Raw genomic sequence first — 24,848 nt, 5'->3', positions numbered from 1 at the left:
CACCTTTGTAGACATTCTACTGTGTCTAGCTCAATTCAAACTTCTACGGCCTGGGGAGTAGGAGTGGGGACAGAGGACACTAAGAAATGTTCATTTTTACCTTATGTTCTTCCACATTGTTTCTGTTTTTCACCCGAAAGCAGGTATCCCTTTTTATGATTTAAAAAAAAAAAAAACCTAAACATAACTAAATAACCCAACAGATTTAACATGGAGGAAACATGGTATGCACTTCCAAGATCAAATCCAAGGATGTGTTACTTGCCAGGACTTCGATCTTGAAGTTGTCCATCACGTATTTCCAGTACTGGGAGCACTTGATGCTGAAGGGGTCAAAGGTCAGGTTTTCCATGGGGGTGACCAGGCTGTCCACCCTGCACAGGACATCATCAATGCGCTTGGGATCCCCAGTCACCGCTTTTAGCTCCAGACCAAATATGTTGTAGAATTCCTCCATAACCTATCCAGGCAAACAAAACACCAGGAGGTGACCACTTGGTTTTCTTATGATTGTTCTAACGACAAACGGGTCACGTATCTAGGTTTACCTGAGGGCAAGAATCTTATCACGCAGGTAGCCTCCTCCCAGCCTAAGCCCTTTGGTACTATGCCCACTGCACAAAGGACCAGATCCAGATGTTCTGACACAGCTTACAAAGTCTGCATGCTCAGGCCCCCTACCGACTCCTTCCATCTCCTCCTGTACTGCTCTCCCCCGGCCGCCTTGCAGCCACCCCTTGGCCTCTTTCAGTCCCACATTCCCGCGGAGAGGCCCTTTGTCAAAAAGCCAAACTGTCTTCCATCGGGCAAATTGCAGCTCAAACCACCTTCACATGCACTGAAGAAAACACCCCCAGCCTGCCCACCTGCAGGATGTCGTAGAGATCCTGGCAGATGGTGGCCATGTAATCTGTTCTCTCGAACAGCCGTTTGCGATCAAACTCCCACCGAGCTTCTCTCCCTGAAGCCTCGATCTTGGCCCGGATGTCGAAATAGGCCTTTTTCCACATGTGGAGGGTGTTCCTGGCCTCCAGGGTTTTGTGTTGTGCACTAGCCCGGTTCTCTCTGGGAAGCAAAAAGGCACCGTGATGGACAGGAGAGGAGAGCCGCAGGGGCAAGGGGGCAGTCTGAGCCACGCTCCCCAGGGGGAGCAGGCTTCGGAGGGGACAATTCTAACCAAGGAGCAGAGCCTCTCTGATGTCACGGCCTCATCGTAAAAACCTTCCCAGGCAAGTTGCTGCTCTGATGAAATTTGCAGGGATGTGATTGGTAGGGATGCGGGCAGGATTCCAAGTCACGGTCCAGGCTGACCTTTGATGCAGCTGCCCAGCCCCCCAGTATGCAAGGCCCAGGAAGCTTTCTGTTCGAGCTGGAAGGGGAGCAGGTGGCCTTGGGTCCCAGGCCAGAAGTCAACAATGGGGGCTTAAATACCGGAACAAAATGACAATGCCGAGATTTTGGTATCTATTTCACTTATATAGATTGTTTTTTAACAAAGTGAGAAAAAAAAAAAAAGCGACTTCCCTGGCAGTCCACTGGTTAGGAGTCTGCACTTCCACTGCAGGGGGCAAGTGTTCGATCCCTAGTTAGGGAACTAAGATCCCACACGCCGAGAGGCCCAGCGGAAAAAAAAAAAAAGTGAAAAAAAGATGTGTCTCCTTCCCCATTTTATATTTGATCCTCAGAGGCTGTTCCACCTGAGGGGTCCTGGGGTCCAGGAGTGAGGTTCCCTCGGACCATCCGCCTCGGTCTCTCCAAGGACAACCAAGGAAGACAGTCCTGAGAAATCCACACTGTGGAGTACTATTTGGCCATAAAAAGGAATAAAGCAGTGATACAAGCTACACCTTAGATGAACTGTGAAAACATGATGCTGAGTGAGAGGAACCAGTCATGAAAGACCACATGTTGGGACTTGCCAGTGGCACAGTGGTTAAGAATTCACCTGCCAATCCAGGGGACACAGGTTCAATCCCTGGGCCGGGAAGATCCCACATGCTGAGGAGCTACTAAGCCCGTGCGCCACAACTACTGAGCCTGTGCTCTAGAGCCCGAGAGCCACAACTACTGAAGCCCACGCACCTAGAGCCCGTGCTCCGCAACAGGAGAAGCCACCACCGTGAGAAGCCTACGCACTGCAAAGAAGAATAGCCCACGCTCACCACAACTGCAGAAAGGCCGTGCCCAGCAACAAAGACCCAACACAACCAAAAAAAATAAACAATAAATTAAAAAACAAAACAAAAAAAGACCTTAAGAAAAACATGGCGCCTCCGCTTCTTACTTGAACAAAGTCCGCAGGTTCACCACTTTGCAGACTCTCTCGGCAACTTCCCAGGCAATGCGCTCCATGAGCGGGACCATCCTCTCGTCTTTATTGTAGTGTCGCGAGATGATCCACACCATCCTCAGGGCACTCATCATGGAGGGTATCGTCTCCAAGACAACGTGGAAGCTAGTTCCGTGCGTGATGTTCTACATGGAGAGACGCGTGCAAAAGAGAGAGGAAGGCAAGCCACCTCAGCCTTGGGGCAGACAGTGCAAGAAAGCAGGAGCCCTACAGGAAGTTTCACTCTTCTTCTTTTTCTTCTTCTTCTTTTTTGTATTTTAAAGGTATTTTAATTAAATGTAAGTATATTTCTGGATTTTAGTACTTTCAGAAAAAAATGTGCTTCTGTTTAAAGTCTCTCAACTAAAAAAAATTTTTTTTGCATTCTTTTTCATATTCTTTTCCATTATGGTTCATCACAGAATATTGAATATACTTCCCTGTACTAGGAGGACCTTGTTGTTTATCCATTCTCTATATAATAGTTTACATCTGCTAATCTCAAACTCCCAATTCATCCCTCCCTGACCCCCACCCCAAACCTTGGCAACCACAAGTCTGTTCTCTATGTCTGTGGGTCTGTTTCTGTTTCGTAGATAAGTTTGTGTTGTATTTTAGATTCCACATATAAGTGATATCATATGCTTTTGTCTTTCTAACTTATTTTGCTTAGTATGATAATCTCTAGGTCCATCCATGTTGCTGCAAATGGCATTATTTCATTCTTCTCAATGGCTGAGTAGTATTCCATTACATTTTCTTTATCCATTCATCTGTCAGTGGACACTTAGGTTGTTTCCCTGTCTTGGCTATTGTGAATAGGGCTGCTATGAACATAGGGGTGCATGTATATTTTTGAATTAGAGTTTTGTCTGGATATATGCCCAGGGGTGGGATTGCAGGATCATATGGCAACTCTATTTTTAGTTTTCTAAGGAATCTCCATACTGTTTTCCACAGTGGCTGCACCAACGTACATTCCCACCAAAAGTGTAGGACATTCTTCTTAATTATAAAAAAAAAAGTCCTTATTATGGAAGAAAGTGTTTAATGACAAAAGAAGTTTGAAATAGGCCTGTATACGCTGACATGGAAAGATAAGATTTACAATTAAAGGATATAAAGCAATTTGCAGACATGTATATGAAGTAAGAGTGTATATACATATCATATACATATATAATTATACTATATTTAATGGCCAGAGTGCCAATGAATGAATCGAAGCTGGCATTCTAGAGGTGAGCTTAGCCAGTGCCAGTGTCTTCCAGGGTATGTGTCCCCTGGCAGGAAGTGAGATGATTTTGACAGCACTCAGAATTTTTTTTAAAGGATTTTCTTTTTTTATTATGTATAACATAGGCAAAAGTATTTAAGTTAATAAATTTTTAAGGAACTTCACTTGTCCTGATTCTTTCCACTGCCAATCACCTTAGTTCCTTCAAAGTCATAATCTTCAGGATAAGATAGCCTTTTCAAAAAGTTTTGCTCAGCCCACAGCTGTCATGTGGGTCAGCCCACAATTCTTTTAGTTACCCTTCTTGGATCTCCAATAGAATACGAACACGTCAAAATTCCCCACCTGTAATCCTTGGGATCCAATTTCCTCAAACAATTTACTTTAGGACCATGTTTAGGGTCAGGAAATGGATCTGCCTGGTTCTGAATTTTACACCCTCTGTATTAAGTTCAAACTATAAGCCATCACACCCTAGAATAATACAGATCGTTGAGATATACCGATACCTTTTAAAATCCAGATACTTTGTTCAAGATAAAAGCCTAAAAAAAGAAGCCATCTTTGTTTCATGTGAACATTAAAATTAGAGTACTAAATCAATACAGCCGATAATTTAAAAGCTTAAGATATGAGCACTCAGAACTTTTAAAAAATATACTTATTTTATTGCAAATTAGAAATAACCCATGACAGCACAGGTATGATTGTTTAAGATGAGGCTAAATTACACACACACACAAATTTAAAATCAACTTAAAGAGGGAATTCCCTGGTGGTCCAGTGGGTAAGACTCCACGCTCCCAATGCAGAGTGCCTAGGTTTGATCCCTGGTCGGGGAACTAGATCCCGCATGCATGCCTCAACTAAGACCCAGAGGAGCCTAAATAAATAAATAAAATATTATTTAAAAAAAAAAGAGTAATGACTCCTGGCCTTGGAATACTGTACTGTGCGTTATAAATCAGAGGGGCGAGGAAGCCCGAAAAAGGAAATTGCACTTGTGCACAGCTGGTGGGAATGTAAAATAGTGCAGTCACTGTGGAAAAGAGTTAAAGATAGAATTTTCATAGATGGTTAAACATAGAATTATCTGACAGTTAAACCCAGAATTATCACATGACCCAGCAATCCTACTCCTGGGTATACGCCCAAACAAATTGAAAGCAGAGAGTCAAACAGATATCTCTGTGCCCATAATCATAACAGCACGGTTCACAATAGCCAAAAGGTGCAAACAACCCAAATATCCAGTCAACCGATGAATGGATAAACAAAATGCAGTGCATACAGACAATGGCACGTTACTGAGCCTTAGAAAGGAATGAGATTCTGACATATACTGCAGCACGGATGCATCTTGAAAACATTATGTTGAGTGAAAGAAACCAGATATGGAAGAGCAAAGATGGTATGATTCCATTTCTATAAAATACCTAGGATAGGCAAATTCAGAGAGACAGACATTAGAATAGCGGTTACCGGGGGCCAAGAGAAGTCGCAGTTGTTGTTTAAGGGATGCTGAGTTCAGGCTGGGGATGGTGAAAAAGTTTTGCATATAGAGAGTGATGATGGGTACCCGGTGTTGGCTATGCATTTAACGCTACTGAATCCTTACAAGTGATTAAAATAATAAACATCACGTTATGATTTTACTACCATTTTTAAAATGCTGAACAAACAAAAGTAAGTTCAATCCTTGTGAAATCTAGTTTACAGAGCTGACTTTCCGAAGTGCAGGGCCCCCAGCATACCTTGAAATGTCGTTCCACCGTGGAAAGAAACCGCACATTGTCTGCGGCCTCCATGTGGAACTTGAACAATTCTGTTAAGACGGGCTGCAGGTTGGCCACAAGCATAGAATCTGATTCCTTGATCACATCCAAGACTTTCCTGACTACTGGAAGCTTTGTTTGTTCGTGGAGTGCACTTAGGGTGGCATTTCTTTCCCGCCAGAATTCAATTTCGGCCAGAGGACCATTGCCCTGAGAGGCGACATGGGCACACAAACAGCATCATCATTCGTGGGGAGTGGCACTTGTGGTTGTCCCTCCAGCATCTATGCCCCTCTTCCTAAATGCTCTAGTTAGGTGCTAATCCATACGAGGACTTCAGGGGTGGACACCTGATCTAGGATGATCCAATCAGAGTGAATCTCAGGACTCCAGCTGGGAATGGTAGATACTCCATCTTTCTCTGGACAAGGTGGTATGCAGATGTGGGGTCAGAAATTGCTACCAGTTACCACTATGAAGAAAACCAGCCTGAGGAGGCAGCCCTCTCAGAGAGGAGACTGGAACCAAGAGATTCACAGAGAAACACAGCTAGAGTGCCAGAGTCTTGATCAAACCATTCCTGAAACTGCCTCTGGACTTTTCAGTTATGTGAGCGAACAGATTCTTTCTTATTTAAGCCAGCTGAGTTGGGTTTCCTGGTTGGTTGGTTGGTTTTTTTATTTTTCAGCCCAAACATCCTGACCAACACATAGTGTTATCTTTATCAATATCAGGGAGTCATCTGGTAGCACGCTAATCTCAGAAAGCCCAAGAATGACATCTTGGGTATATTTACTGTGATATTTTTAAGGAGGTCACAAAACAGTAAGAAAAGAGGCTCGATCACATGGATCCCCAGACCCCTGGCTCTTCCTCGGGACGGCAAGCATGAACTGGATCAGGGATCTTCAAAAGCATCACACACGTTACCTGAGGCGTCTTTTTCATCTGGCCCTCAAGAGCTGCAGATATCTGATTCAACCAGTTTATCACACATTGCTCCAAAATCTCCATAGTTTCTGGGTCAGCTGCCAGGTCAGACACCTCTCCCTCTACACTGATGCTTGGCATTTCTAACTTGATCTCACCTAGTAGAATAAAAATGGTCGGTCAGCCACTAGTTTGGGGAAAATGATTAAATGATGTTCAAGGTAATCATCTGGCTCTTCTCTCCAGACATCAGTGTATGGCCTGGTACTTCCCTGTCCTAATACGTCTATATCTCATTCTCTTTCATTAGAATGTAACTAAAACATTTTAGATAATTAGATCATTGCTCCAGTGTTAAACTCGATCAAAATGATTTAGCTATTTAAGACATTCCTGAGTTTACAACCTAAGTGATGTCAATTTAAAAACTGAACAAACAGGGACTTCCCTGGTGGTCCAGTGGTTAAGAATCCGCCTTCCAATGCAGGGGATGCAGGTTCAATCTCTGGTCAGGGAACTAAGATCCCACATGCCACGGGGTAACTAAGCTGGCATGTCACAACTAGAGAGAAGCCCAAATGCTGCAACGAAGACCCAGCAGAGTCAAAAAGAACAAAGAAGAAAAGAAAAAAAAATTGAACAAACAACCAGAGCTCAACAGATATTCGAGAAAGCCTCCAGCATGAAACAGACAGTCCAAGATAAATCAGAAACAATGGCTCCAGAGGAAACTGAGATAAAAGAAAATATGAAAAAGAAGTTTTAATCCCAACTGTTAGAGATTTGAGACATATGGCAGCCATCAAATAAGAACAGAACACTAAGGAAAGGGTACAATCACAGAATAAGAGGTCTTAAAGATTAAAAAGATGATAGTGGTTGTGAAAAGTCTAATCAAAAGTTGTGAAGGTAAAAGTTGAGGAACTCTTCGGGAAAATAGAATATACAAAGAGATGGAAAACAGACGTGAAAAGATGAGAAACAGAATCAACAGCATACATCCAACAGGAATATGAACAAGAGAAAGCAGAGACAAATAGTGGAGCAAATTAAGAGAATTTTTCATACTCAAAGGCTGGGTCTTCAGACTGAAAATACCAAGTGCTTAGCAAACTGAATCTCATAGAGTCCTTAGCAAAATGAATGGGAAAAAAACCACACAAAGGCCCAACATTCTCCCTGCCGGAAATGCCCTTGCTCCCCAACTCCTCCTTACCAACACCTAACTCATCCTTTCAGGTGAGGTCATATGCCGTCTCCTTCAGGAAGTCCTCTTTGATTCCCCCACCACTTCTCCAACATGGTCTCACTCTTCCAAGCCCTTAAGACCCTAATAGCTCTCTCAAGTTCCTTATTCTCTCATAGTTCTTTGGGCACCAGATTATAAGATCCTTGAGGACAAGGATTTATCATTCTTCATTCCTCTTTGTGTTTCTCACAATGACCAGCTCAACATCTTTCATATCACGAGCAGGTAAACAAGAACGATCATAAATTAGAACAAAAAAAAAAAAACCCTCCTGAACTCTTAAATTCTTCTTCACGTAAACTCATCCTGCTTAACTAAAGAGGAGAGAGATAAAGCCTCACCTTCCAGTTGCTGCATTGTTCTTTGAATACTACTTGCAAATTTCTGGATGTTCATTAAAAATTCATCCCGAATTAACTGAATGCTGTGATATTCTATTGCTTCCCCGGGCATGCTAGGTAGGTCTGTGTCATACTCAAATGAGTCCAAGACTTCTCCAGATGTGAGTCCTAGGCTCGCATCCTTGTGCTGAGTGAAGGACAAGGCTGGCAAGAAAACCTGAAAAGCCAAGTGTAAGAAACAAATCATTTGTACCACTTTTTTTTTAGATTCCACATATAAGTGATATCATATGATATCTGTCTTTCTCTGTCTGACTTACTTCACTGAGTATGACAGTCTCTAGGTCCATCTGCGTTGCTGCAAATGGCATTATTTCATTCTTCTCTTATGGCTGAGTAAAAATGAACTTACAAAACAGAAATAGCTACAGATGTAGAAAACAAACTTATGGTTACGGGGGGGAGGGGGACAGCAGGGGGGGGCGGAAATTGGGAGACTGACATTGACATACACACAGAACTATGTATAAAATAGATAACTAATAAGGACCTACTGTATAGCACAGGGAACTCTTCTCAATACTCTGTGTGACCTATATGGGAAAAGAATCTGAAAAAGAGTGGAGATATATATATATATATATAACTGAGTCACTTTGCTATACAGCAGAAACTAACACAACATTGTAAATCAAGTATACTCTAATAAAAATTTTTTAAAAAGAAACAAATCACAACGTCATGTTCAATAAGTCATGTGTTTAAGTTGCCTCTGGCTTCGAATACGCTGTAATAGGAAGTACCAATACAGTGACAACGTGAACTACTCCAGCCCAGAGCAAAGATCTGAAGAAAGAGAAATTATATTTGGGGCTTCCTAGGTGGCGCAGTGGTTAAGAATCCGCCTGCCAATGCAGAGGTCACGGGTTCGATCCCAGCTCCAGGAAGATCCCATATGCCGCGGAGCAACTAAGCCCGTGTGCCAAAAAAAAAAAAGAAAAGGAGAGAAATTATATTTGACTGAAAATAACCCAAGGGTAAAGAGTCTGAACCAAGCCTGAGGTGACTACTCAGAAGATAATACTGTATTTCTTTAGCTGTCGCCAGCCACAGGGCTGTTAAAACTGAGTTAAAACTAAGAGTTAAAACTCAAAGTTAAGAGTTAAAACTAAGGCACAGGGACTTCCCTGGTGGTGCAGTAGTTAAGAATCCACCTGCCAATACAAGGGACACGGGTTCAAGACCTGGTCCAGGAGGATCCCACATGCCGAGGAGCAGCCAAGCCCGTGCACCACACCTACTGAGCCCACGTACCGCAACTACTGAAGCCCACATGCCTAGAGCCCGTGCTCCACAAGAGAAGTCACTGCAATGAGAAGCCCGCTCACTGCAACAAAGAGTAGCCCCCACTCGCCACAACTAGAGAAAGCCTACATGCAGCAACAAAGACCCAACACAGCCAATCAAAATAAAGAAATTTAAAATAAAATAAAATAAAAATAAAAACTATGGCACAGGGAAGTGAGAACTGTATGTTAACCCCTCAGCTCAGCTCCAAGTTTGTGTGAAGATTAAAATAAAGAAGATACTGAGCACACAGTCTTTGGGAAGCTGAGTTGAGGAGAAAAGTGTGCATTTATGAAACCACTTGAATACAATTGCACAACTTACCCCCGCACAGAAAATGATGTACATATGCCCACAGGTTGGTTGGTTTCTTTGTTTAGTCAGTTTGTTGATTGGGTTGGGTTTTGATTTTTAGTTTTGCCCATTTTTCTTAAAACTTCATACATCTTTTAAAACTCATTTAATCTACATGTACTTCCAATTTATTGAAGAACCCAGAATGTTTGAGTTTCCCATTCCAGATTTTGCTGACTGTCCACTCATGGTGGAGGTCAACAAGCTCCTCTTGCATTTCCTGCAAATTGGCAGCTGGGTCCAGAGACTGGATCAGAATCCCTTTGCCAAGACTATTGGTGTTTCTTCTATCAGGAGACAAATAATGTTTGGTTTCTCTTTCTCTCTCTCTCTCCCCCCCTGTCTCCCTCTCTTTCTTTTCTGGCTGTGCCTTGCGGCATGTGGGATCTTATTTCCCTGACCAGGGATCGAATCTGTGCCACCTGCAGTGGAAGTGTGGAATCCTAACCACTGGACTGATAGTGAGGTCCTCTCTCTTTTTTTTTTTTTAATTTTAGCATCCACTGAGGTTCAATGCCAACATCCCTGAACCCACTGGGAGTTGCACAATTGAAACTAAGTTGCACATTCTAAACTTTCTTTTTTTAATAGCCGAAATGCTTTTATAAAGAGATACTTCTCTTATCTACTATTTGATTATCCAGTTCCTATAGAGAAGGAGGAATAAATGGTTAGATCTTTCCCTTTATTTGCCCAATTTCAAACTAATAAATCGGTCCTCTATCATCCTGCCCCCTAGTTTTCCTCCTGTCTCCATCTCTTCCTTCTCTATTCTCTCCCGCGGTTGTTTCATCCAGTCCCTTGGCTTGACACCATCCCCACGTCATTGGCTCCCACATTTTAAAGGATCTCTCTGGTTGGCATGTGGAGAATATAGTGTAGGGCAAGAGTAGAAGCTGGGAAATCCATCAGGAGCCAAACGCAATAGTCCCAGCAAAAGACGACATCGAGGTCTTCCTGACCACCCTACCCAAAATTTCAAAAGCCCCACCTTTACCACCTGCCAGCACTTCCTAACCCCCTTCCCAGCTTCATCTTTCTCCTGAACTCCTGTCACCATCTAACATACTGTATATTTTCTCACTGATCTTGTTTAGCATAAATCTTCCTGACTAGGATGTAAGGTCTGTGAATCCGAGACCTTGACTATATTGTTCACCACTATGGAATACAGTAGGTGCTCAATAAAGATTGGTTGGAGGAAGCCCTTGAGTTCTCCCCTGGGCTCCAGACTTATTTATCCTGCTTCACATCTCGACTCGGAGGTCTAGGAGGCATCTCAAGCTTAATGTGTGCAAACCAGAGTTCTGGGTTTTTTCTCCAGATGCCTCCATCCCCCCATTTCAGTAATGACCCCACCATCCCCCGATTGTTCAAACCCAAAACCTAGGAGTCATTCTAGATGCTCTTTTCCTAAACCTCCGTATCCAAGTCATCAGCAAGTCCTATTGACTCCATGCTCAACATATTCTTGACACTATCTGCTTCCCACTCCCTCCCCTGATTGAATTCTTGGGCCTAAACAACCATCATCCTTCACTTGGATGTTTCCAGGGCCTGCTATTAGGTCTACTGGTCCCTTAAGCTCTTGCCCCGCAATATGTTATAGACATGACGGCCAGAAGAAAAATGCAAACCAGATCATTTTATTCCCATGCTTCAAAGCTACTTTCCTTTCCAACTTTCCCTCACTATTCTCCAGCTGCACTGGTCATCCTTCTGTTTCTGGACCCAGCCAAGTCTGCTCCTACCTCAGGACCTTTGCACATGCTGTTTTCTCTGCCCAGGATGCTCTTCCTCCACATTCTCACATGTCTGATGCCTTCACTTAATTCACCTCTCAATTCAATGCCACTTCCTCAGAGGGGTCTCTCCTGACCATCTCAGTCCCACCCTATTACGTATCCCTAATAACTTATCATTAGTGAATTAGCCTGCTTATGGGCTCTTTTATTGATGGTCTATAAAGAAAGCTCACATGTCACCTCCCCAACAAGGTCATCCCTTACCGCCACCCCCTGTACACACACACACAAACACACACACACACACACACACACACACACACACACACAGACATGCAAGCACCAGCCATTTCTATCACATTACTAGGGTTTATTTTCCTAACGCCACCTGTCACCACCTGACATTTTCCTGTTTATGTGTTGGTGTTTGGTGTCTTCCCCCCAGTATAAGCTCCCAGAGCACAAGGATGTCATCTGTCCTGCTTATTGCTCCACTGTCACCAGGGCCCACCTGGAATCTAAGAGCTGCCCACCACCTCTTTGTGGAATCAATGAATCAGATGGCCTTACTCTTAAAAAGTGCTGAGATTCTTCCTTCCGTCCATATTTACCTGACATATAACATCCTTCAGGAAACCAAGCACATGCGAATTTATAATTCCGTACTCCAGCGTTTCGGGCATAATTTCCATCGCTTCCTTCATGTCGGTTGCCTCAGAGATGGTCTCTAAATGGGAACAGATTTGGGGAGTCAAATGAGGAGGGGAGTGGACACACCTAACACATCCTAGTGTACAGGAACCAGCTCCTCCTTCCCGAGTTGCTACAAAGGAGTGTTCCAGGCACAGGTCAGAACACGTGCTCGTTGAGAAGCAAATACATGCTGAGGGTTGCACTGTGGCTCAGAGGTTCACGCAGCAGCCCCAGAGCCGCACAGACGAGCTGATCCGCTTGGAGCGCCCACAGCTGGACAAGGACAGAAGCACTGTGGGTTTTCTAGGCAATTCCTTGGGCTCCTTGCTTGGTCTGTCTCCCTATTCCCAGCAACGCTTCCCCAGTTCATTGCCAAAGTACCTTTCAAGTCATGGGTTTTTTTGTTTTGTTTTTGAAGTTTTGTGGGGGGAGGGCGGGGGGGGTGAGGTTTCCTGGCTACACTGCACAGCTTGCCGGATCTTAGTTCCCCAACCTGGAATCGAACCCTGACCCCCCACAGTGAGAGTGCCAATATCCTAACCACTGGACCACCGGAGAATTCCCAAGTCAAGGGGCTGTTAAAGAACTTGTCTCTAAAACTGTCTTTAAGGGCTTCCCTGGTGGTGCAGTGGTTAGGAATCTGCCTGCCAATGCAGGGGACACGGGCTCATCCCTGATCTGGGAAGATCCCACATGCCACGGAGCCACTAAGCCAGTGTGCCACAACTGCTGAGCCTGCGCTCTAGAGCCCGCGAGCCACAACTACTGAAGCCCGAACGCCTAGAGCGTGTGCTCTGCAACAAGAGACGCCACCACAATGAGGAGCCCACGCACTGCAACGAAGAGTAGCCCCCGCTCACCACAACTAGAGAAAGCCCGCGTGCAGTAACGAAGACCCAACGCAGCGAATAAATAATAAATAATTTGTAAATAATAAAATAAAATAAAACTGTCTTTAAGAACAGTCTACCTCTCGGCCAGGTTTCTTTGATGTGCATTCACTCTCTCCCCCTCCCCCCCACCCCACCCCCAACCCCACTCCCGACCAAAAAATCCATCAGCACCAGTCAGCTCGGTAGACACTTTAAAGGTCTTCTTGGACCCTTCCCTTAATCTAATTGGGAAATACAGCAGACACATCGACTGAGGCAATTCTTTCACGAGCTTCAGCCTGCGTGACTTTCCCCGCATCTGTGTAGATGCACGCTATTCTTTGTCTAACAGGTTTCTTTCTATCAAATGCTTCTTTATGGAAATAAATTTACTTAAAGGGGAACTATGTAAAAACCAAGTCTGAAAAAAGAAAGAAAGCTTGACATCAACGAAAGACAACTGTAAAAAAAAAATATGAGCGTAAACAGTAATACAGGCGGGGTAAATGCCATTGCTGCCTGCCCAGAGCTGATTATTGTTACTGGGTTGTGATGACTGTAAAACAGGGAAGCACTGAGCTGAGACTGGCTCCTCCCTGGAGGAGAACTGTAACAGGAGTAGCTCTAGATTGGGGGGTGGAGGCAACGGCAGAAGAAGTGGGGAAAAGGGCAGGCAGGGAGAGTGGAGAATCAGCCTGGATGGAAAACGGCGAGAGGAAGAGCCAGGGGTCAGAAGAGACTGGAGAACAGTCACTGGGGGAGCGCGGCAGGAATGCACAGCAGAAACAGCCAGCCCAGAAGTCACCCTGCAGGATGAATTTGGCCTCTGAGCGGCACCTCCATTTAAAATTACACAGCCACATGGAGAAAGCCTCCCCAAAGCTCATCATATAACTCAGGGTAACATCATTTTGAATCTTCCTCTAACTGTTATAATAGAATGAAGATGATATCAGTAAGTCAGTTCTCATTATTTGCAGTAGTTATGTTCTATGAAGTCATCAAGAACACAGAAATAATGGAGGCTGGGCCATTGTTCCTATAGGAAATAAGGGACTAGGTTCCTGTGAGCCTCTGGTCACAGCAGTTTCATCAACCATCAATATAGGCAGGGACTTCCCTGGTGGCACGGTGGTTAAGAATCTGCCTGCCAATGTGGGGGACTTGGCTTCGAGCCCTGGTCCAGGAAGATTCCACATGCCTCGGAGCAACTAAGCCCGTGCGCCACAACTACTGAGTCCATGTGCCACAACTACTGAAGCCCACGTGCCTAGAGCCCATGCTCGGCAATAAGAGAAGCCACAGCATGAGAAGCCCATGCATTGCAACAAAGAGTAGTCCCCGCTCACTGCAACTGAGAGAGCCCAGGTGCCACAATGAAGACCCAACGCAGCCAATAAATTAATTAATTAATTAAATATATATATATAGGCAGACCTTGGAGATATTGTGGGTTCAGTTCCAGATCACCACAATAAAGTGAATATGGCAATAAAGCAAGTCACACGGATTTTTTGGTTTCCCAGTGCAAAAGTATGTTTACACTATACTGTAGTCTATTAACTGTGCAATAGTATTACATCTAAAAATACCAATGTATATACCTTAATTTAAAAATACTTTATTCAAGGCAGAAATAGAGACACAGATGTAGAGAACAAACATATGGACACCAAGTGGGGAAAGCAGGAAGGGTTGGGGGGGAATGAATTGGGAGATTGGGATTACCATATATACATTACTAATAAGAAAAGAAATACCAAATTGTACACTCTAAATATATGCAGTTTATTGTATCTTAACTGTTTCTCAATAAAAGTTCTTAAAAAAAAAACTTTATTACTTTATTGCTGGGAATTCCCTGGCAGTCCAGTGGTTAGGGCTCCACGCTTCCACTGCAGGGGACACGGATTTGATCCCTGGTCGGGGAACTAAGATCCCACATGTCGTGTGGTGAGGCCAAAAAAAAAAAAAAAAAAAAACTTTATTGCTAAAAAATGCTAACCGCCATCTGAGCCTTCGGTGGGTCACAGGAGTAACTTCAAAGATCACTCACCGATCACAGATCACCATCACAAATACAACAAATGATGAAAAAGTTTGAAATGTTGAGAGAATTACCAAAATGTGACACAGAGGCAGAAAGTGAGCAACTACTGTTGGAAAAATGGCCCTGACTGACTTGCTCCACACAGGGCTGCCACCAACCTTCAGTTTGTTAAAAAAAAAAAAAGTACAATATCTGCAAAGCACAATAAAAGGAGGTCTGCCTGTAAATAACCTTCTTTATGTATATTTCTGTTTAAAGACATCTTATTTAACGTAACTGTTGATTCGCTAACGTTGAACTCACGGCCAACAGCACCATCACTTGCGTCTGAATGAAGCTTATGTAACACATGAGTTTTCTCGGTCAGGCACGTCACCGCCTCCCCGCGCCCTGAGCACTAGCCAGCACTTCTGCACCCTACTCCGGGACATTTTAAACAGTGAAATCACCCAAAAACCCCACAAAAAAACATGAAAACCGTGGTACGGAATAATGCCCAATAAAGATACTTGTTTATAGCATTCAATGAAAAAGGAAGGCAGAGCACGGCCCTGACCAACTTCAGCTGGGTCCAAGCATGTTGGGTGACTCAAATTTTCCCCACTCTGTGTGTGTCCTTAAATGACCATGAAAGCACTGAAAGTATTGACTGGGGGTTACAAAAATTTTGAGCAAGTCAGTGAATTTGCAAATATGGAATCCGTGAATAATGAGGGTTGACTGTACTGATAAAAAGCTATCTTCTCAAGAACATGTAAAAATTAAGAGTCTCAGACATATATACACGCACGTGCACACACACCCACACTCACACGTGCTCACACTGGAAAGATACCTTTTGTATTTCTGAGAAAATACACCACATTCTGGTTCAGAAACTCCTCAGGAACAGGAGTACAAAGCACATGGAGATACGTCTTTTCCACGATTTGCTTAACAGTTCTCTGAAACATGGGGGACAAAAAAGTCACTCAGAGATACATCCGTGCACGCAAACCACCTGATATTCACATACACCTGAGCTCTCCTCTCCACGCACTAGCTGAACTCACTTCCCAGCAGACCACAGACACGAGCTGAAATTCACCCAGACACTGATCTCTAAAGCCTGACTCTTCCACCAACTGGCCACTGCAGCTACACTTGAAGACACTAACCTGAGAAATGTCCAGATTGAGCTTTTCTGGGCCGCAAATTGCAACAAACCCATCTTGAATTTGGGTTTTTTGTGGGGAAGCACATTCACAGGGCAACTGAGCCTAATTTCATTAGCACAGCTCAGGCCAAATGCTTACATCTTAACTTTACGCCCCCTCCCCGGGACTTGTGCACTAAAGGGTTAACTCAGCAGGCCTGGGTTGTCCAAACCCTGCACATTCCAAAGGCTCTCCAGACTAGCCCTGAACCGGCTCCTGCGTGATAACCTCTTAAGCTTTGGGAACTTCCCAGCTGATCTGAGTGTCTGCAAACCTGGGGCCCTGAGTCCTGCTGGAGACTTTATACTAACAACGTGATTTACGGCGAATGCCTGCTGTTGTTTGTCTGGGGCCCTGGGTCACACCGCATCAGCTTGTCCTCTGGGAATGGAGGTGGGGCTGCAGAGTAACTGTGGGTGCTTCACGGCTATGTGATTGACCCCCCATTAAAACCCTGGACATTGAGGCTGGGGTGAGCTCCCCAATTGGCACAGTCTCCTGTGTGTCGTCACACATGGTTGCTGCGAGAATTAATGCTGTCCTTGCAGCCCCACTTGGAAAGGACAACCTGTGCCTATTTTCTCCTGGACTCTGCCCTGTGTGCCTTGTTCTTGGTTGATATTAATCTACATTTACTGAAATTAACTATAACCATGAGTATAAAAGCTTTTCTGGGTCCTGTGAGTCATTGTGGCAAATAAGCAATCCGAGGGTGGTCTCAGGGACCCCAGTACAGGACTCTACCATCTCCATCCCAATACGATACGTTCCTCTTATGAACTATGTCAGTTACCCAGACTCACCCGAGGGCACGAAATCCCCATTACCCCACCTAGGAGGAGAAAGAGCCGTGCGTACTTTGACGGGCGGGTTCTCTACACTCTCCTGGTCCATTTCTTCATCCTCTGGGCCAATGGAAGGCTGAGGTATGGAATACGTTCTCAGCATCAGATTCTCAGCTGCAAAACATGATGTAGTGCACAAGATGAAATACTTGGAAAATGAGGTTTCCTACTATCTAAACCAGACCTGCACCTTGGATGGCAGCATATTTCACTCAGTCGGCATGTTGTCAAAAAGCTGGATGTACGTTTCTTACAGATGAATCCTACTGAAGCCCTGACTTACTTTATTATTGGGAGAACTGTGCTGCAGTTTTGGTGGGTCCTGTGCGTGTTCCAGCTACAGTGTTCAGTGAGTGATTTCTCTGAGATCTTTACTTAGAACGGACGGTGAGAATTATGGTTAACATGTTAGCATCTACTCCTTTTTCACTATAAAACTTGAAGCTGGGGGGGAAAGAAAAGTAATCTAAATAAAATGAATGTATGCCTCTCAAGTCTAATGTTATAATGCGACCTGGAAACTTCACAGCCCTGAGAGCTTCTGAGGAAGCCTGCAGAGGAGGGAGAGCTCTCCCGAACTGTTTAGCTCTTCCTTTGAAAGGCAATGGACAAAGTCAGTGCAGCTTTGGAATCAAATCAACGTGTGGGGTCTGATTTCTCTCTGCAATGGGTTTTCTCATTCACAAAATGGGACAATATGGGACTTCCCTGGTGGTGCAGTGGTTAGGAATCAGCCTCCTAATGCAGGGGACACGGGTTCGAACCCTGGTCCGGGAAGATCCCACATGCTGCAGAGCTACTAAGCCCGTATGCCACAACTACTGAGCCCTCATGCTGCAACTACTGAAGCCTGCATACCTAGAGCCCGTGCTCCACAACAAGAGAAGCCACCATAATAAGAAGCCATGCACCACAACAAAGAGTAGCCCCTACTTGCCACAACTAGAGAAAGCCCGCGCACAGCAATGAAGACCCAACACAGCCAATAAAATAAATAAATCTTTAAAAAATAAAAAATAAATTAAATGGGACAATAACATCGACTGGGAAGGATTTGATTATAGGTTGGCTGAGGGCTGGCACACTCGCTGGCAGAGGAAACAGTCTACAGCCAGGAGAACCAGCACTGTCAGAGCAGGAGCAACAACCTGGACTCAAAAATACACGAATGAGGGACTTCCCTGGTGGCGCAGTGCTTAAGAACCTGCCTGCCAAAGCAGGGGACACGGGTTCCATCCCTGGTCCGGGAAGATCCCACATGCCGCAGAGCAACTAAGCCCATGCACCACAACTATTGAGCCTGCGCTTTAGAGCCCGTGAGCCACAACTATTGAGCCCATGTGCTGCAACTCCTGAAGCCCACATGCCTAGAGCCTGTGCTCCGCAACAAGAGAAGCCACGGCAATGAGGAGCCTGTGCATCACAACGAAGAGTAGCCCCCACTCACTGCAACTAAAGAAAGCCCGCGCACAGCAAAAAAAGACGCAACACAGCCAATAAAATAAATAAATAAATAAATTTATTTTAGAAAAATAAAAATAAACTCTTCTTAAAAAACTAAGATGAATATAGGAAACACTGCACCTCACCCCAATCCTTTTTCCCCTCTGGTTTTCAAATACTCAGTATCTCGGTAAAGTGCGGTGTCTAACCCACAGCTTCTGCTGTTGTAAGGGAAGGTGAGTTACAGGAGAAACGGGGAGAAAGGGGGTAGTTTAGCTCTGCTGGTGACGTGATGGTCTGGAGCAGGGTTTCAGTCTCAGCACTTCTGACACTTGGGACTGGATCATTCTATGTTGTGGGGCCAGACCTGAGCATTGTAGGACGTTTGACACCATCTCTGGCCTCAACCCATGAGATGCCAGTAGCCCCCGCCCTCCAGTTGTGACAACCAAAAATGTCTCCAGACATCACCAAATACCCCCAGGGGCCAAAACCACCCCTGGTTGAGAACTCATCCCAGAGAACAGGGTCAATGCGTGTAGCTACAGTGGCTTCATCACTGCAGGAAAGCAACTCAAAGCCTGCAGGGGACCGAGTGTCACAGCACACCTAGGAGTGTCACAGCAACGTGTCTGGTGTAGACATTTCAATTCCCTCGTCTCAAAACCCTTGACTCGGGCCTCAGATTCACCCAAAGACATGGCATCTGTAGTTGGCACAGCAGAAGCCTTCTCTACACGATCCACACCGTCTGTCCTTGGCTGAGCTGCCGGAGACACTGCCGTACAAGCCTGGGTGTTTTTATGTTACATGCTGCACTGGGTGGAATAGTGCCGTGTCCACTCAGAACCTCAGAATGTGACCGTATTTGGAAGCAGTGTCTTTGCAGATGTAATTAGTTAGGATGAGGTCTGATAAAAGAAATGTGCACATATTGAGATATAGGGAAGTCATTCGGGCTTATACATGAGTTCACTTGGATTTGATGCTAACTAAAATAGCCTGTATGTGGCCTATGAAACATACATTGTACATCTGCTTTAATTATTAAAGAAAAGGGCACATTGACCAGAAGTAAAGAATGTCCATGTGAAAAATAAAGATTAGGGACTTCCTAGGTGACACAGTGGTTAAGAATCCGCCTACCAATGCAGGGGACACGGGTTCGATCCCTGCGCCAGGAAGATCCCACATGCCTCGGAGTAACTAAGCCCACGTGCCACAACTACTGAGGCTGCGCTCTAGAGCCCGTGAGCCACAACTATAGAGCCCGTGCACTACAACTACTGAAGCCTGTGTGTCTAGAGCCCTTGCTCCACAGCAAGAGAAGCCACCACAATGAGAAGCCTGCGCACCACAATGAAAAGTATCTCCCGCTTGCTGCAACTAGAGAAAGCCCGTGTGCAGCAATAAAGACCCAATGCAGGCAATAAATAAATAAATAAATAAATAAATAAATAAATAAATAAATAAAATTTTAAAAAATAATAATAAAAACTCTCTTTTCTTATTGATTATTATTTTCATCAACAGGTCATAGTGGAGAGGGTGGTCCCTGAATCCTATGACTGGTGTCATGATAAGAGAAAGGAGGCGATTCACACGCACACAAACACACACACAGAAGACAGCCACCTGACAACAGAGGCGGGGACTGGAGAGGTGCGTTCTACAAGCCAAGGAATATCAAGGAAACCGACAACCACCGGAAGCTAGGAGAGGCCAGGAAGGACCCTCCCCCAGGGCCTGCCCACACCTTGATTTTGAACTTCTAGCCTCCAGCACTGCCTCCTTCAAGGCAGTGCTGTTGTTCTAAGCCATCCAGTCTGTGGTCCTTGGTTACAGCAGCCCTGAGTAACTAATAATGAAACTATTAACACCCCGCACTTTCTCCTTGTCCTTGTTACCAAGCCTCAGCTTCACAAAAGTAAAAAGCAGAGACTGATTCTAGTCTGGGCACACGGAGCCCTCCCTCCGGGTGAATACCACCCCCCCCCCACTTCTGCTCACGCCCAATTCCACACCTGATGCTCCATCTGCCAACTCTGCTTTTAGAGATTCGGTCTCTTCTTCCTCTTCTTCCTTCTCAGATGGTCCAGGAATGTCACTGTCTTCATAGCCACATAAGGTGAAAGAAAAAAAAAAGAACATAATTGTTTCACTGCGTGAGACATGGGATAAAACTGCTCTCCTTGGCGCTAAGGGTTGGGCCGTGGCTCCTGGAGAATCGTGCCTATTATGGTCTGCTGGAGGAGGTCATCGAGAGGACGGGACCACTGCCCCACCCGCGAGTTGACCCCGGGCAATCAGAGGCCCCGGCCCCTGACCTGTCCTGGGTGTGTTCACCCCACCCACTGCGCCCACTGGGGGAGCTGTTTCAAGGATACACCTGAAGAGGGCAGGTATGGCTGAGATCTCAGGATGCTGCGGGTACCTGAACCCTGGGAAGCCCACTCTATAAACTCTTAGATGCCAGCGGGTGGACAGTGATCTCGCATGCCCAAGACTGCCACCTACTGCTCCAGAGTGGCTGCCTCTTTCTCTGGTCTCTCCTTGCCCTCGGTGTACGGGAGGTGGTTTTGCGAACCAACATACAGTCCCACAGAAACATCCCAGTTACTGGAGATAGCCTTAAGGGACAGGAAAGGAAGACTTGTGCAAGTTCTCCGGGAGAGGAAGGACACAGGATGATCACCTAGGTACAAGTGACCCAAAGAAATACAAATGACCAACACACATTAAAAAAAGAGGCTCAACTCCACGAATTATTATACAAATGTACATTAGAAGGAGGAGGTGCATCCAGCTTTCATCTATGGCATTGGCAAAAATTTCAACAATAATATCCAATGTTGGCAAGGATGTCGGCAAACAGGCACCTCATCACTGTTGCCAGGTGTGGACTGGCAGCGCCTTTGTGGAGAGCAGTTTGGCAGGACTCATCCAGACTAAGTGCGCATGCCAGCCAAACCCGCAGTTCCACTTCTATAAACCTCTCCCACGAAGTACTGAACGCGTACAAAGGTCAACGCACCTTGTGACACTGTGTGTAAAATAAAATATTGTGGAAAGACAAACATCCGTTCATTAGGGAATAGATAAATGAAATATGGTACATCTATAAAATTACATAGGTATTGTCTATAGGTATTGACATGAAATATTCTCCAAGATATCTTTGGGGGAGGACAAGTCACAAAATACTATGTATATAGTATGACCTTATTTATGATTTTAGGAGCTCTCTATATATCGATATATATTATCATTATATACAAACTATATAAAGACAGAAAGATATAAATGATGATGATGGTAGATGATAGACAGATAGATGATAGATAGATAGATGATAGATAGATAGAAAAATTGATTTGGGAAAGAGCTGGCAGGATATACACCAAATTATTAATAGTGGTTACCTATAGGAACTGGAGCAGGGCTTAGGGGAAAGTAAAGGATTGCTTTTTCACTTTTTACTTTCTATGTTTCTAAATTCTATGTTATGTGAATTTTTAAGAGAACACATTTCAGTAACTTACTGGAAGTAAGTATTAATTACTTAATACTGTGTAATTGTTAAATTACTCTGTAATTTTGTAATTTCTAAAAATTACTCTGTAAAAATGTAAGCAAGTTACTAAGTGATATGGACAGTATGATTTCGTTTTGTTATTTCAAGAAACAACACATGCTTAGCTATTGAACAGCATCTTGGACTAGCTGCTACTGGTCTAGACGCCCCTCTTTCCTCACGACCACCTTCCCCAGCATCTATCTGTCTCCATCCAAATAATTTTTACTAGGAGCAGAGAGAAGTCTTGGCCAGGGAAGGAGCAGAAATACAGAGAAAAGAGGGATGAAGGGACATGCAATGGCCCCACTCCAGGCCCTTTGGACACACCAGAGACCGCCATAAAGGATCCAATAAAACTGCCCAAGGGTCTTTGTGAGCCTGCGGTTTAATGAGCAGAGGGTGAGTGGCAACGTGAGACCCAGAGCTGGGGTGGAGGTCCCCTCTCCCCACTTCTGTCCAGAACCCAACACTCAACACCATTCTAGTGCCTCCAGGAGCAGCAGCTTTGAGTTTCTGGAGACAGCATCCTCAGCAGGGAACACACTGGCATTCTCAAGATGTGATGACAGTGAGAAGACCCAGAAAAGGAGAGGAAGAATGCCAGGGTGGGGTGGGGAGGGGATAGAGACACACCAGAAACAGACATAACCCTCGGGGGTTTTCCAAGCACCCTTTGGAGGAATTAAGCAGGGGGGACCTCAGAAGTGGGACTAAAATCTGCTTCTGCATAGAACTGGGACATCCTGCAAGGAGCCACTGGACTAAACATGTGTTAGCATACACAGCACAGAAAACAGCCACTGAACTTTCAACAGAAGCCCTCAGAGGTCACAAGAAGTCCAAGGTGCATTCATTTCTTAGGGTCTTGGGATATATTTTTTAAGTACACAAAATCAGGGTTACTGAAATTTGGTACATGTAAAATAGTCAATCCTGTTAGTGTATCTTTGTATCCATAATTTCACTTGGTAATCATAAGAGTCTAAATTCAAGGTCCTATTATAATGTAACATCCAGGTCCAAAGGGCTGTTGGGGAAGGGGCGGGGGCGGGATAATCAGTTTAGACTCCAAATGTTATGAGGGTCATCTCTCTGGGTGTCATTCATAATTTGTTATTGTTGTTTATTTGTGAGCTTGGATTTTTCTACAATGAATATGTGTATTACTACCAAATGTAAACTAGATAGCTAGTGGGAAGCTGCTGCATAACACAGGGAGATCAACTCGAGGATGGGTGATGACTTAGAGGGCTGGGATAGGGAAGGTGGGAAGGAGCCGCAGGAAGGAGGGGATACGGGGATATGTATATGAACACAGCTGATTCACTTTGTTGTACAGCAAAAACTGGCACAACAGTGTAAAGCAATTATATTCCAATAAAGAACTTTAAAAAAACGTGTATTATTTTGTGCAAAGAACATATTTAAAATAAATGAATGTGCCTACTACCTCTTAAGAAAAAAAAAATTCTGCCTGGCTGTGCCATCCCACTCTGTGAAAAGCCCTGCAGGGGATCCAGAAGTTTCATGAAGATGCAACACTAGGACAGGAGGCTGACGTTGATGTCTATGACACACATCACACAAACCCGGTCCAAGGCAGCTGCACTGATGCTAGCGCTCCTGCTGGGAGCGCACTTGTGTGTTTCTCAGTCTCCTTCCCCGACAGGCACCTTTCTGAGTGTCCCCTGCACTCTGTCCTGTCTCCCCCCCTGCCTCTCCCCCACCCCCCATCAGGCCCTCTCTGTGTCTCTGGGCTGAACCAGCCACCTCCACACAAGGTTCTGGGCATCCGTCACTGTCATTTCTATTTTAAATGCTACATTGTTCAACTTAAACATTTAAACCTACTGTAATTTTTTTAAAACCTTGTTTCGGCATTACTTTACAATAGCACATCAGGAGCCTGGGAAGATAGGAAGGGGCGCTCTTCCCCACCTCGGGAGACCCTGTCACCATCGGAGAGAATGAGGATGAGCTGACACTCCCGGCCCCTGGGCCATTTCTCTATCCCTCTATAGCACATTATTGGACAGTGACTCATATTCTTCTGAGTGTTTACTATGTGACCTGTGTGAGTGAGTTAACCCTCTCTGTGCCACAGCTTGCTCGTCTGTAAAATGGGATAACAATATACCCACTTCATGGAATTAACAGCTGATATACCCGTTTGGAACTGTACCTGGTACGGAGTAAGCGCTAAATGAGTGTTTGCTGTGATTATTCATTCAAGGTCTGACTTTCCAAGTGGGCTTGTCCAGTTCCCCCAGTGGCCTGGACTGTGCTCGCACACGGTGGGCGACAATAAGCATTTGCGGACTGCACGGGAGGCCAAGAGTGGCGGGGGTGGTCGGGGGTCTGCATTCCCGGCGGGGGTGAGGTGGGAACCGGGCAGGAGGGGGCGCGGCGGGAGGGCGGCCGCGGGGCTCACCGATCTCCACCTCCACCTCCTCGGGCACCACCTTGCGATAGAAGAAGAGAGTCGAGGAGCCCTCCTCGTCGCTGGTCTGGTTGAGGAAGTGCAGGATGAGTTCCTCGACCTCGCCGTCGTTGCGGTTCAGCAGCTCCTCGAAGAGCTGAGGGTCTGTGATGCCGAAGGCGGTGTACACGCGGTCGCGCATCCACAGCACCCGCAGGTCGTCCATGGCGCCGCAGGGCCGGCAGCTCCGGGCTCAGGCGAGACGAGCGCCGGGCGGGCGTCCGTGGCAACGGCGCCCCTAGCAACAGGCGCCCCGGCAACGGCCACCGCGGGCGCGGGGGCGCACAGTCCCGGGGACCCGCGGTCCCCGGGCGCGCCTGCACCGGGACCCCGTGCTCACAGAGGCGCGAACCGGGACCCGCGGAGGGGGCGCCCGGGGCTCCTCC

The 24,848-nt window shown here is 45.4% G+C and overlaps 1 protein-coding gene across 2 annotated transcripts in view; it reads right to left on the bottom strand.

The window, feature by feature from the left end:
* DNAH10 (dynein axonemal heavy chain 10) overlaps nt 1-24,718 on the bottom strand; it is a 152,261-nt gene extending 127,543 nt beyond the window's left edge. For both annotated transcript variants that reach the window (XM_057744253.1, XM_057744254.1), the window contains exons 1-11: nt 24,415-24,718; nt 20,431-20,517; nt 16,977-17,077; nt 15,758-15,866; nt 11,919-12,034; nt 7,862-8,078; nt 6,272-6,429; nt 5,321-5,551; nt 2,285-2,475; nt 867-1,065; nt 266-460 (exon numbers count right to left, since the gene is read on the bottom strand). In XM_057744253.1, coding sequence (XP_057600236.1) covers nt 266-460; nt 867-1,065; nt 2,285-2,475; nt 5,321-5,551; nt 6,272-6,429; nt 7,862-8,078; nt 11,919-12,034; nt 15,758-15,866; nt 16,977-17,077; nt 20,431-20,517; nt 24,415-24,628 — 1,818 coding nt within the window. In that variant the 5' untranslated portion in view covers nt 24,629-24,718. The remainder of the gene's footprint in view (nt 1-265; nt 461-866; nt 1,066-2,284; nt 2,476-5,320; nt 5,552-6,271; nt 6,430-7,861; nt 8,079-11,918; nt 12,035-15,757; nt 15,867-16,976; nt 17,078-20,430; nt 20,518-24,414) is intronic.
* Between the last annotated feature and the right edge of the window lie 130 nt (nt 24,719-24,848).

This window comes from Hippopotamus amphibius, chromosome 8 (assembly GCF_030028045.1).
Source record: "Hippopotamus amphibius kiboko isolate mHipAmp2 chromosome 8, mHipAmp2.hap2, whole genome shotgun sequence".
Taxonomy (NCBI): Eukaryota; Metazoa; Chordata; class Mammalia; order Artiodactyla; family Hippopotamidae; genus Hippopotamus; species Hippopotamus amphibius.
The sequence above is the reverse complement of the archived record's forward strand: the minus strand, read 5'-3'. Positions and strand labels throughout refer to the sequence as shown.